Raw genomic sequence first — 13,348 nt, forward strand, 5'->3', positions numbered from 1 at the left:
CTTTCCACCATTTAGCCCAAGCCGACCAAGGGCCGAATGCGTATCCATTGTCTGGAGAATGTAGACAAAGCTCTACAGTTTCTAAAGGAACAGAAGGTGCACTTAGAGAACATGGGATCACATGATATTGTAGATGGGAACCACCGGCTCATCCTGGGTCTCATCTGGACCATCATTCTTCGCTTCCAGGTCAGCTAATCATTCTAATAAACTCTATTTATTCTGTGCCTCCAAGTATAATTCAAACAGAACTATATGGAACAACAGAAGTTTACAATATATATTTACAGTATATATTGAAACTAACCAAAACCCTTGCAGACTATAAAACATACAATAGACCTACAGCAGAGTGTTTGTATTGTGTATTCGGCTGATTGGAAAAAGCGTATATTTATTTTTAATCTCTCCATTTGATAGCAGAATATTTTTAGCCCAGCAACTTCAAACAATGTAGTCTGCTACATAATTCAGACCTTCACAAATGAAAGGGAAAAAGACCGGAATGGGAATTTGTGACTGCTCTTTATTCTGCCTGGCTCCCACATTGATGTACAAACTATTGAGACAAAAAAAAGCCAGGATCTAAATAAAGTAACAAAGCCTCTGCATATCCAAGAATGGACGCCCAAGGGCAAATTAGAGTAAATCTTCTAATTAATATGAGATTTACAGTGCAAAAAATGTCAGAGAATTTGAATAAGAATTTGAGTTTTATTATTGCTTTAAATGCCTTAAAAAGGAAGCAATGTCTACTTGACACGAATATTCTAGATCATGTGCAATTTATTTAGTTATTTCTTTTATCATGTGCATACAGATTCAAGATATCATAGTAGAAACAGGACAAGCTGATCAGACGGGCCGGCAAGAGACTCGCTCAGCCAAAGATGCACTGCTCCTCTGGTGCCAGATGAAGACTGCAGGGTATGACCACAGTTGTTTTATTTTAGTAGTAATAAAGCTGACAACATATTTTTAAGCTTAAACCAGCATTTGCGGTTAGAGATGGATTTATCTGTTGTTGTTTTGTGTTGACAGGTACCCAAACATAAATATCACCAATTTCACCACGAGCTGGAAAGACGGAATGGCTTTTAATGCTCTCATTCACAAGCACAGGTGATAAATATAAAAAAAATATTTTATATATATATATATATATATATATATATATATATATATATATATATATATATATATATATATATATATATATATATATAATTGTGCCAAGTTACTAATGTATTCAACCAAAAGCAGCCGATTCGAATGTTATCACTTGATCGAATGGGCGTTATCAGTGGTTATCAGCTGATAAATATGGGACAGTAGGGGCCTTTTGCGCCTACTTGTAGACTCAAAAGGCTTTAATCATCTATCCACATGGTTAATCAGAGATCACATACAACTGCGGCCGGACATTAGCATAAATTATTCATATTATTTTTTAAATTTCCCATTTATCATATTTTATTAACGTCAACCCCTAACCGAACCCTAAACCCAACTGTCACAGTAATGTAAAACCAGATCCGGATCTGGAGACTTCTCTATTAGTATAGCTGATTAACCAGGATAATTATTTATGTTATTTGTTACATTTTCTATGTATTATATTTTATTAATGTCTACCCCTACCACAACCCTAAACCTAACCGTCACAGTAATGTAAAAACAGATCTGAATCTGGAGTCTTCTCTATAAGTATACTATAGCCGATTAACCATGTGAATGGATGATTACAGCCTTTTGAGCCTACTAGTAGGTGCAGAAGGCCCCTACTGGCCCAATATCTATCAGCTTATATCCACTGATAACGCCCATTTAATTGAATAATAACATTTAAATTAGGTGCTAAAAGTCAGAGATTACAATATGAATATTCAGGTTCCCTCTAAACTTTAGTAATTTTACAGTAAACAGAAACATGACACTATAATTAACCATAACTGTAACTTTACCCAACCAATAACTGATGAATGATTCTGTTCTGCCTGTTCCTTACTATCATAAAAAATAAAAACACACACATTAACCAAATAAGCTTTCTCAGCAGCTTTGTTTTTTTTTCCATTTTAATCCATCAGGCCAGATCTGGTGGACTATGGCAATCTAAAGAGGTCCAATCCCACACACAACCTGCAACAGGCTTTTAATGTAGCTGAAAAGAAGCTTGGTGTCACCAAGTTATTGGACCCAGAAGGCAAGTCCCACCTTCTGACTGTCAAGCCAAAACAAAAAATAACCATCCTCCCATTGTGGAGATAACATCTTTGTACTTTCTTGTTTGCAGATGTGTTCACTGAGAATCCAGATGAGAAGTCCATAATCACATATGTTGTTGCATTTTACCACTATTTCTCCAAGATGAAAGCTCTGGCAGTTGAGGGCAAGCGAATTGGAAAGGTACAGAATAAAATCTGAGCCATTCTATTTAAATTACAATGTGTGTTTAAAGCAGGAAGACAATCGCATTTATTCATATTCATATTCCCTAGGTGCTGGACCAGGCCATTGAAACTGAGAAGATGATTGAGAAGTATGAGACACTGTCATCGGACCTGCTAACATGGATTGAGCAAACCATCGTAGTGCTAAACAACCGCAAGCTCGCTAACTCCCTTACAGGCGTCCAACAGCAACTGCAGGCTTTCAACTCTTACCGTACTGTGGAGAAACCACCAAAGTAATTCAGGCTATTAATGAACAAATGTCTTTCTGTTGCAATACCCGTAAACATCATACTTTAATTACTTTTTAACTCATACTACTCAGGTTTCAGGAGAAAGGAAACTTGGAAGTACTGCTGTTTACCATCCAGAGCAGAATGAGGGCCAACAATCAGAAAGTCTACACACCTAAAGAGGGTGCATTGGTGTCAGATATCAACAAGGTGGGGTGCTAATTTTAATCTTTTAATTTAATTTTGAATATATTAATTCTGACTTTATTTAATTAGGAAAACATGCTTTTCCAACCTCTGATTAGAGAAAATGCAACTGAATGCTGCTTGAAGTTAGATTTTAAACATAAAAAACTGTGATTTCATTGTGATGCAGGGCACATTGTGCAAATATGGTTAGACCAAGGGGAAATATATCAATTTGTCATTGCCATTCTTTTTATCTGTGATTTTTAGACATGCTTTTCTAAGGACTGAACAATAGAAAAAGGGATTATCATTTGATATCACATGGGTTATACTCCATCTAACTTTGAATGGAAGACATCCTCAGCTTCAGCAATGACATCAACCAAATCATGATAAACTTTGTTAAGAATTCAACTGTCCTTGCCACTTAAGTTAAATTTTCTTTAGATACAAAAGCCACAGCCATGTCACCCTGCAGCCCAAGACCGGTTACTTACTGAAGCTAAGCAGGGCTGAGCCTGGTCAGTACCTGGATGGGAGACCACTAGGGAACACTAGGTTGCTGTTGGAAGTGGTGTTAGTGAGGCCAGCAGGGGGCGCTTAACCTGTGGTCTGTGTGAGTCCTAATGCCCCAGTAAAAGTGAAGGGGACACTAAACTGTCAGTGGGCGCCGTCTTTCGGATGAGACGTTAAACCGAGGTCCTGACTCTCTGTGGTCATTAAAAATCCCATGTCACTTCTCGTGAAAGAGCAGGGGTGTAACCCCGGTGTCCTGGCCAAAGTCCCTCTATCGGCCCTTACGATCATGGCCTCCCAATCATCCCCTTCCACCAAATTGGCTCTATCACTGTCTCTCCTCTCCACCAATAGCTGGTGTGTGGTGAGCGCACTGGCGCCGTTTTCCTGTGGCAGCCGTTGCATCATCCAAGTGGATGCTGCACACTGGTGGTGGTGTGGAGAGACCCCCCCTCATGATTGTGAAGCGCTTTGGGTGTACGGCCATACACAATAAATGCGCTATATAAATACACATTACATTACATTACAATAATAAGGATCGAGTATGGTCTGAGAGTCTTGGTTTTTTATTTTTATTTTTTTATTTTAATTTTTAATGTGCGTATACTGTTGTTTTTAGGCTTGGGAGAGGTTGGAGAAGGCAGAATATGATCGTGAGCGGGTCTTAAGAGATGAACTCATTAGGCAAGAGAAGCTGGAACAGATGGCTCGTCGCTTTGACAGAAAGGCAGCCATGAGAGAAACCTGGCTTATGGAGAATCAAAGACTGGTTTCACAGGTAACTCATTATCTACAGTCCCTATGTCACCTGTAAGATGAAAGGTGCAGAGAGACCTTATGTAAATACCAATACTTTCATAAGACAGCCAACTCATTAATTCTGAAATGAATGATAATTATGCTTTTTATTGTGAAGGACAACTTTGGCTATGACTTACCAGCAGTGGAGGCAGCTAAGAAGAAACATGATGCTATAGAGACAGACATTGCCGCATATGAAGAACGTGTTCAGGCACTGGTTGCCCTGTCTAAAGAACTGGAGTCAGAAAGATACCATGATGCTAAACGCATTGATGCTAGAAAGGACAATATCTTGAGGCTGTGGGATTACCTACAGGAGCTCCTAAAAGCTCGCAGAGGTCGCCTAGACAAGAACCTCACCCTTCAGAGAATTTTCCAGGAAATGCTCCACATCATCAGCTGGATGGATGAGATGAAGGTAGGAAGGACAAATGGATGAACAGTGTTTTGGAATTATATGTTCTCCTGGAATGTTATGGGTTCATTTAACGGTTACATTAGCATTATTCTGAGTATTTATTATGCCACATTTTTCTTTAGGGTCGTCTGTTGTCCCCAGACTTTGGAAAACACTTATTGGAAGTGGAAGACTTGTTGCAGAAACATTCATTGGTAGAGGCTGATATAGCAGTGCAGGCAGAAAGAGTGAAATCAGCCAATGCAGCTGCTCTTAAATTTGCTAATGGTGACAGTGAGTATAGTGGATCCCTCACCTATTTTCTGTTGACGACGGTGATGTAGGAGTGAAGTATAGTCTTAACACATTTTCATTGTTTATTTTGCTTTTCTGCTTTCAATTGTTAAGGTTATAAACCATGTGACCCCCAAGTTATCCGTGATCGGGTACAGCATTTGGACCTGTGCTACCAGGAGTTGTGTGCACTGGCAGCTCAAAGAAAAGCACGCCTTGAGCAGTCACGGCGCCTTTGGAACTTTTTATGGGAGATAGCAGAGCTGGAAAGCTGGATTCGTGAAAGGGAGCAAATATTTTCCTCTCTTGACTATGGTAAGGACCTGACCAGTGTGTTGATACTGCAAAGCAAACACAGTGTCTTTGAGGATGAGCTTGCAGCAAGACGGGACAACTTGAAGCAGGTGATGGACGAGGGAGAGAGCATGATCCAGATCAAGCACTTGGGTTCCCCCAAAGTGCAGCAACGCATGAATGATGTACAAAGACAGTGGCAACAACTGGAGGAACTGGCTGCATTCCGTAAACAGAATCTGCAAGACACCCAACGTTTCTTCCAGTTTCAGGGTGATGCTGATGACCTCAAGGCTTGGCTGGTCGATGCAATGAGACAGATGAGCAGTGACGATGTTGGGCATGATGAGTACACTACACAGCGACTGCTCAAGAAACACCGTGACTTAAGAGATGAGGCTGCTAAGAATGGAGCCACCATTGATGCTCTATCCAAACAGGCCAATGCACTTCCTGAAGAACTACGGAATACCCCTGACATCCAGGGCCGTCTGAATGATATACGGGATATGTATATTGAGCTTCTGACCCTCTCTGATTTGAGGCAGAAGAAACTGGATGACACCATGGCTCTTTACACTATCTTCAGTGAGACAGATGCTTGTGAGCTCTGGATGGGCCAGAAAGAGACCTGGCTGGTTGGGTTAGAGACACCTGAGAATTTGGAAGATCTAGAAATTGTACAAAACAGGTATGGCAATTATTTTTATGAACCCAGAGACAGAACTTTAAGAATTTTTCATAAACTCCATAAAATTCTCATCTGTTTATTGGTAGGCTAAGCATTCTTGCTCAAGAAATGGGTAATATGCAGACTCGAGTTGATAACGTTAATAAAGCAGCCAAGCAACTTGAAGACAGCAGACATCCACAAACAAAACAAGTGAAAGACTGTCAAATTCGTCTCAATAAGAGGTAAGATTTAAACAGTATTCCTAAATGTAAATATATAAAATATTTATGAATGATCTGCAATGTTACTTTTTCTATTCTCACAGATGGGAGGCTTTTAAAGCAATGGTCGAAGATAAGAAACATAGGGTAGATTCTGCTCTTAGCCTACATAACTATGATCTTGATTGTGATGAGACAGAATCATGGATAAAAGAAAAGACGAGAGTCATTGAGTCTACACAGGATCTTGGGAATGACCTTGCTGCTGTCATTACTATTCAAAGGAAGCTTTTTGGCATGGAAAGAGACCTTGCTGCCATCCAAGATAAGTTGGATTCCCTGCGTGACGAGGCCCAGAAGCTTGTAAAGGAGCACCCAGAAAATGCTTCTGATATACTTGCCAGACAGGAAGAGTTGGATGCAGCATGGGACACCTTGAAACGTACCCTGAAAGACCGTGAAGACTCTCTTGGGGAGGTCAGCAAGCTGCAGACCTTCTTACAGGACATGGACGATTTTCAAGCTTGGTTGTTCAAGTCACAGAAGGCTGTTGCTTCTGAAGATATGCCAGATGGTTTACCAGAGGCTGAGCAACTCCTGAATCTCCATGATGCTTTGAGGCATGATATGGATGGCCATGAGGAAGACTACCATCGTGTGAAAGACACAGGAGCTGCTGTTATTCAAGGTCAAGAAGATGATCCTCAGTACCAGCAACTGGAACAGAGGCTGGAGGGTCTTGATAAGGGCTGGGGTGAGCTTCACAAAATGTGGGACAGTCGCAAGAACTTCCTAGATCAGGGTCTCGGTTTCCAACAATTCATGAGAGATGCCAAACAGGCTGATGCCATCTTAAATAATCAGGTATATATGCAGAGACTTTTTCATTTATTGAATCAAAATAGATGTAGTTTAGCTTTCTTTTCATTAAAAAGAGTAATTTTAAGGAAACCATACCATGGTAAATTCCAAAACAAAGTGGCTAATATTCTTTGCTAATGATCTTTAATTGCCAATTACACTTTTATACCCATTTAAAACGCTATATCTCTTTTTTTGTGTTTTTTAATTTTACTTCTTAAAAGGAATACACTCTAGCCCACGTAGACAAGCCTGACACCCTTGATGGAGCAGAGAAGGCCTTGAAGAAACATGAGGACTTTGTTACCACCATGGATGCTAATAAGGAGAAGATACTTAGCACACTGGAGACTGGTCAGAGGCTGGTGGATAGTGAAAACCTTTACTCTGGAAAAGTGAAAGACAAGATGAGTTCAATCGAGGAAAGGTCTGTTTTTCATATATTTGCCCTATTTTTCTTATCATAAAACAGACACAAAACAAAAATATAAATAGAACATTCCATTTTGACCTACCATGTGATATCTACAAAGTTGAAAAACATTCAATACAAAATGCCTACTTAAAAAAGACAAACAAATCACAGTGGTGCTAGTATCCCCACAATGTTACATAGGTAAAATGGATGGTTTAGTAGACATGACCGTAATGGATTACTGTAACATCAAAACAATTCACACAAATGGCTAATGTAATTGTAATTGGTAACATAAGGGTAGCTAGAAGTTTAGCTGTTGGCAAATTTATTAATATCGTCTATTACTCATCCTCTTGACCAGCACATGAATTGGGATGACAAGAACACTTACAATGCAAAATCGACTGCTGTCATCCTGTCATGTAAGTTTAATTCAGAAAAAAAGCCAGAGGTTTCAGTTCATGTTAATGCACTTATGCATTTGAGCTATCTTTGTTTACTTGTGCTGAATCAGGAGTGAGTGAGAGAAGCATAATGCTGTAATGGAGTGGCCTGCATTTCTTCTACTTGCCCAGGCAGTCTGTAGCTTCTTAAGATGGGCGCCTACCCTGATGGGTATTGATCTTTTGTGAAAGTACACCTAATCCATTGGCTTATGTTGCTCTTTTTAAGTGTTCTCTCTTTGTGAGAAAATGGAATAGTGAAGAAAAGCTATATCAATGCTGCCAGTGTTCACATTTATCCATATACACATTTTACACCACTTTGCACTAGAGAAATAACAGTAAGTAACGCATGCATTTGGATGTACATGTCTTAAAGGAACAAAAAGAACCAAGACAAAGCCAAGGAAGTCTCAGGGAAACTTAAAGACAACAGGGAACTTCAGCACTTCCTTCAAAACACTCAGGATGTGAGCCATGTTCTACTCAATAAGATTATTTCCAAGATATTACAGCTTGAAATGTAATTTTAATGTTATCTTTCCTCTTATCTAATACATCTATAAATTGCATTTCTTTCAGCTTACATTGTGGATTAATGAGAAAATGCTGACTGCACAAGATACATCATATGATGAGGCTCGTAACCTTCATAGCAAGTGGCAAAAACACCAAGCTTTCATGGCAGAACTAGCATCAAACAAGGATTGGCTTCATAACATTGATAAGGTATATGCATTTTGTGTGTGTGTATAGAATATATTAAATAGAGTACAACATTTGGATTTATGAAGTAAATATACCATTAGTTTTATCAATGGGTAAACAATTTTAAATAATTTATTAATGATAAACCTTTGTAGATAGACCTTCATTAATTAAATTAAGCCTTTGCTTTACATTATTTTAAAAATTTTAAGCAAATCTTAGAAAGTTGACTGGCCCCTTCTACTTTGTACCATAATTTCAGTACCATGTTCTTGCATTTAGGAGGGACAGGAACTGATGGAATCCAAGCCTGAGTTTGAGCCTATTGTTAAGGATCGCCTTGCCAAGCTTCATGAACTATGGGATAAGCTGGAGAGCACCACACAAGAAAAGGCTCGGCTACTGTTTGATGCAAACCGTTCTGAGCTGTTCGATCAGAGCCTAGCTGACCTAAAGAAATGGTTAGCTGAATTGCAGCAGCAACTTCAGGGTGATGTGGAAGAAGAAGTTAAGGATCTTACCAGTGCCAACATCCTGCTAAAGAAACATCAGGTGTGACAGTAAATTTGATATTTTGTCATTGTGTTGTTTTTGAGACAATTCTACAGTAGACTACTTCAGTTGAAGTTAATTATGATCTCTGCACTGTCCTTTCATGTCGAAGTTTATAGTACAGTGCAAAAATCTTCTCTATTCCTCCCTAGATAACAGAGAATCAGGTTCGGGACCGTGCACGAGAGCTTGAAGAACTTCAGGAGGCTGTAGAGCAGCATGGTTCTCTTAGAGAGGACCAGCCTGAGCTTGAGATTGAGCAACAAAATCTTCAGAGAGATTTCCAGAAGCTCCTCACACCTTTATCACAACGCAAGGGAAAGCTGGAGGCTGCTAAGGCAGTGCACCAGTTCTTTAGAGATCTTGCTGATGAAATAGTATGTACATACCTGAGCATACCCATATACAGCTTTTCAGAATGCATATAGTTTTAATGAATGATTTTCTTGATTTTCTCCTCAGCTCTGGGTTAATGAAAGGTTACCAATGGCTATGTCAGATGATCATGGTAACAATCTTCAGACTGTCCAACTTTTGCTTAAGAAGAACCAAGTAAGTTTGTTCCCACTTTCCCCCCACAGATATTCATTATCATTCATTATCATGTATCCTTTTATATACCTCATCCACCCCTTTCATAAACACTGTGCATGTCCTGTGCAGTCCTTACAAAAAGAGATTGATGGTCATCAACCACGCATTGATGAAGTGTTAGAGCGGGGTCGGCGAATGGCAGCAGCAGCAGAGGGCAGTCCAGAGGAAGAACGCATGTCTGAGGAGATGAAGAAGCTTCAGGTGGTGTGGGCACAGCTACAGGAAGAGATGGCAAAACGAAGAGAACGGCTTTATGGCTCTAATGAGGCCCAACAGTATTACAATGATGCAGATGATTCTGAGGCCTGGATAGGTGAACAAGAACTCTACATGATTGCTGATGAGATGGCAAAGGTAAGACTGTGAAGACTGGCAAAAGTGTGCAGAAGTGTCTTAAAATGCCCCATTTCAACAGTGTTTCTTTACACATCATATTTGAAAATGTGTGATGCAGAGTAGGAACTTTACAGTGAGGATATCTTCATATAGATAAAAGAGATTGCAGACTCTTTCAAACCATTCAAAAGTCCAGGCTAAAACAAGTTTACAGTGAAGCCTATAGGCTATGACTATTAGCCAACAAACAGCCTTAATAAAATGTCTCAGTGACAGTAACCTTTTGTTAATTCAAGCACTGATTTGCAAATGCAAAAGCAACATTTCAGCACACAAGAAAACCTGGTTGAACCTAGGATCCAAAGGGAACAATGCGATTTTCATCCAGGCCGTGGTACACTGGACCAGCTCTATACCCTTACCAGGGTGCTCTATGGTTCATGGGAGTATTCCCAACCCGTCCACAAATATTTTATGGACTTGGAGTAGGCATTCGACTGTATCCCGCATGGCATTTTGTGAAGGGGGCTCTGGGAGATTGGGGTCTAAGGCATTCTGTTAAGGGCTGTCTTGTCTCTGTTTGAACAGAGCAGGAGTTTGGTTCACATTGCTGGCAATAAGTCAGACTTGTTTCCAGTGCATGTTGGACTCCGGCAGAGCTGCCCTTTGTCACCAATTTTGTTCATAATTTTTACAAAGCGCAGCCTTAGGCTGGAGGGGGTCCGGTTCAGGGACCACAGGATTTCATCTCTGTTATTCACAGACAATTCTGTTCTGTTGGCTTTATCAAACATGGACCATCAGCATGCACTGAGGTGGTTTGCCATGTCCATGTTAGAGGTAAGTTCTTACCCCAGGTGGAGGAGTTCAAGCATCTTTGGTTTTTGTTCACAAATGAGGGCAGGATGGAACGTGACATTGACAGGCTAATTGGTGCAGCAGTAATGCGTTCAATGTACCGGTCCGTTGTGGTAAATAAGGAGCTGAGCCGAAAGGCAAAGCTCTCAATAAACCAGTCAATCTACGTTCTTACTCTCATCTATGTTCAAGAATTTTGGGTCATGAGCAAAATGACAAGATCTCGGATACAAGCGGCCGAAATGAGTTTCCTTCACAGGGTGGCAGGGTGCACCCTTACAGATAGGGTGAAGAGCTCTTTCACTCGGGAGGAGAAGTCAGGTGGCTCGGGCATCTTGGGGGAAGAGGGGTTCTGTCCTAAAAACTACTTTCCCCGGGACCCAGCACCAGAAAAAGCAGATGAAAATGAATGAATAAATCAAATTTGTAGAGACTGTAAAATCAACAGAAATTGGAACAGCGTCCTTCAGCCAATTAGCAAACCTGGTTTTCCCTTGTAAAAAAATTCTCAAAGTGGTCAGGTAAAAAAACTAAATCATTACAAATGCAAACACGGACCTGCATTTCTGAATGTTCACAAGGATTGAAAATAGAAAGATCAGCAGTAATACTACCTAGTTATAATCTCATGCATAATTATGTAACTATATCTCATTCATAGTATTATGGATTGGATTGAACTAACTCTCTCTGTTACCACCATTTATCTTATATCTTGTGACGTTGCTTCAACTTTCCTTTTTTAAGCCAGAAGAATGAAATTGCTCAGATATATATATATATATATATATATATATATATATATATATATATATATATATATATATATATATATATATAATTGTGTTAAAACTTTTCTCATAAAAAAACACTAAAATTATATATAAAATAATAATACCTTTAACAATGAATCTCTTTCTATTGCAGGATGAACAGAGTGCTATGATCATGCTGAAGCGGCACCTGGTTCTTAAGCAGACAGTGGATGACTATGCATATTCCATCCAGCAATTGGCAGACCGTGCCCAGAAGATGCTGGCTGAAGAGCACCCAGATGGGTATATTAGGCTGATTGTCAAAATACAAACCAGTATACATGCAATATACACACTAAAAGTTGCATATTAGAACAAGCTAAACTGCAAAAATGAATCTCTTTTATCATATTTTTTTTAAGTGAGGCTATCATCCGAAGACAAGGACAAGTTGATAAGCAGTATGCTGGGCTGAAGGAGCTGGCAGAAGACCGCAAAAAGAAGCTGGACCACACATATCACCATTTCCTGCTGAGTCGGGAAGTGGAGGATCTAGAGCAGTGGATTGCAGAGCGAGATGTAGTGGCTTCATCACAAGAAATGGGCCAAGACCTTGATCATGTGACGGTAAAGCAGAACCCACTTTGACACTTAAGCTTTTTCGCTACCTCTCACAAGAAGCATGTCTGAATACTTTGCACATTCAGTTTATTGTATTGTTATAGCTGTACTTTTCAACATTACAGATCTTGCGAGACAAGTTCAGGGAGTTTGCACGGGAAACAGGGACAGTGGGTCAAGAACGTGTAGATACTGTGAACCGGATCATAGATGAACTAATTGAAGGAGGCCACAGTGAGTCAGCGACATTGGCCGAGTGGAAGGATGGAGTAAATGAGAGTTGGGCAGATTTGCTGGAGCTCATTGACACTCGTGCCCAGCTCCTCACATCCTCTTATGACCTCCTTAAGTAAGTACAGAAGAGCTAAACTGTTTAAATGGAGTACAGTGTTCTTATCAGATTATATTATTCCTACTGAACTACTTATCTTACACCTAAGGTAGAATATACTAACAAGATTATAAGTATTTGATAAAGTCTTTACCTGGGTATGGTGTTGTATGGGGTTGAGAATTAAAAAATAAAATATTTTTTACAATCGTCTGTGAATTTTGTTAGGTATTTTTATGATGGAAAAGAGCTGGTTGGTCACATTGAGGAAAAGAAGAATGAACTTCCTGAAGACTTGGGAGAAGACTTCAGCAAAGCAGAATCATTCCACCGAATGCATGCTGCATTTGAGAGGGATATCAGCTCCTTGGGCAAACAGGCAAGGGCACATCAAATAAAAAATGGTTGTCATTCACATCAAATTACTGTGCCTTGAACATATTTATAGGTTTGCATAGAAAATCCCAAAATGTTATGCCTTAAATTCTTAAGGCTTAAATTATTAAGTTTTTTTTTTTCTCTTCATGCAGGTAAAACAGTTCCAGGAGACAGCAGCTAGATTGCATGCCCAGTATGCAGGAGATCAGGCTACTGCCATTCAAGCAACTGAAAAAGAGGTTGTTGAGGCCTGGAAGGGTCTGTTGGATGCTTGTGCGGGTAGGAGGAAACAGCTGGAGGAGACAGCAGACAAATTCCGCTTTTTCACCATGGTGAGAGACCTAATGGCCTGGATGGAAAGCATCCTTCAACAGATAGAGACACAGGAAAAACCAAGGTAAGAAAATGAGTGGAATCGC

The 13,348-nt window shown here is 39.8% G+C and overlaps 1 protein-coding gene across 5 annotated transcripts in view; it reads left to right on the top strand.

Moving 5' to 3' along the window:
• sptb (spectrin, beta, erythrocytic) overlaps positions 1-13,348 on the top strand; it is a 34,391-nt gene that overhangs the window by 15,928 nt on the left and 5,115 nt on the right. For all 5 annotated transcript variants that reach the window (XM_005158850.5, XM_005158851.6, XM_073927471.1 and 2 more), the window contains 25 exon segments: positions 16-189; positions 821-927; positions 1,042-1,122; positions 2,091-2,206; positions 2,297-2,409; positions 2,502-2,689; positions 2,779-2,896; positions 4,014-4,172; positions 4,311-4,613; positions 4,736-4,886; positions 5,001-5,871; positions 5,958-6,095; positions 6,179-6,938; positions 7,160-7,362; positions 8,176-8,266; positions 8,379-8,525; positions 8,787-9,056; positions 9,209-9,433; positions 9,519-9,608; positions 9,720-10,004; positions 11,772-11,902; positions 12,022-12,226; positions 12,346-12,569; positions 12,780-12,930; positions 13,082-13,326. In XM_005158850.5, the coding sequence (XP_005158907.1) occupies positions 16-189; positions 821-927; positions 1,042-1,122; positions 2,091-2,206; positions 2,297-2,409; positions 2,502-2,689; positions 2,779-2,896; positions 4,014-4,172; positions 4,311-4,613; positions 4,736-4,886; positions 5,001-5,871; positions 5,958-6,095; positions 6,179-6,938; positions 7,160-7,362; positions 8,176-8,266; positions 8,379-8,525; positions 8,787-9,056; positions 9,209-9,433; positions 9,519-9,608; positions 9,720-10,004; positions 11,772-11,902; positions 12,022-12,226; positions 12,346-12,569; positions 12,780-12,930; positions 13,082-13,326 (5,546 nt within the window).

The sequence above is a fragment of the Danio rerio genome, chromosome 17, assembly GCF_049306965.1.
Source record: "Danio rerio strain Tuebingen ecotype United States chromosome 17, GRCz12tu, whole genome shotgun sequence".
NCBI classification, from domain to species: Eukaryota; Metazoa; Chordata; class Actinopteri; order Cypriniformes; family Danionidae; genus Danio; species Danio rerio.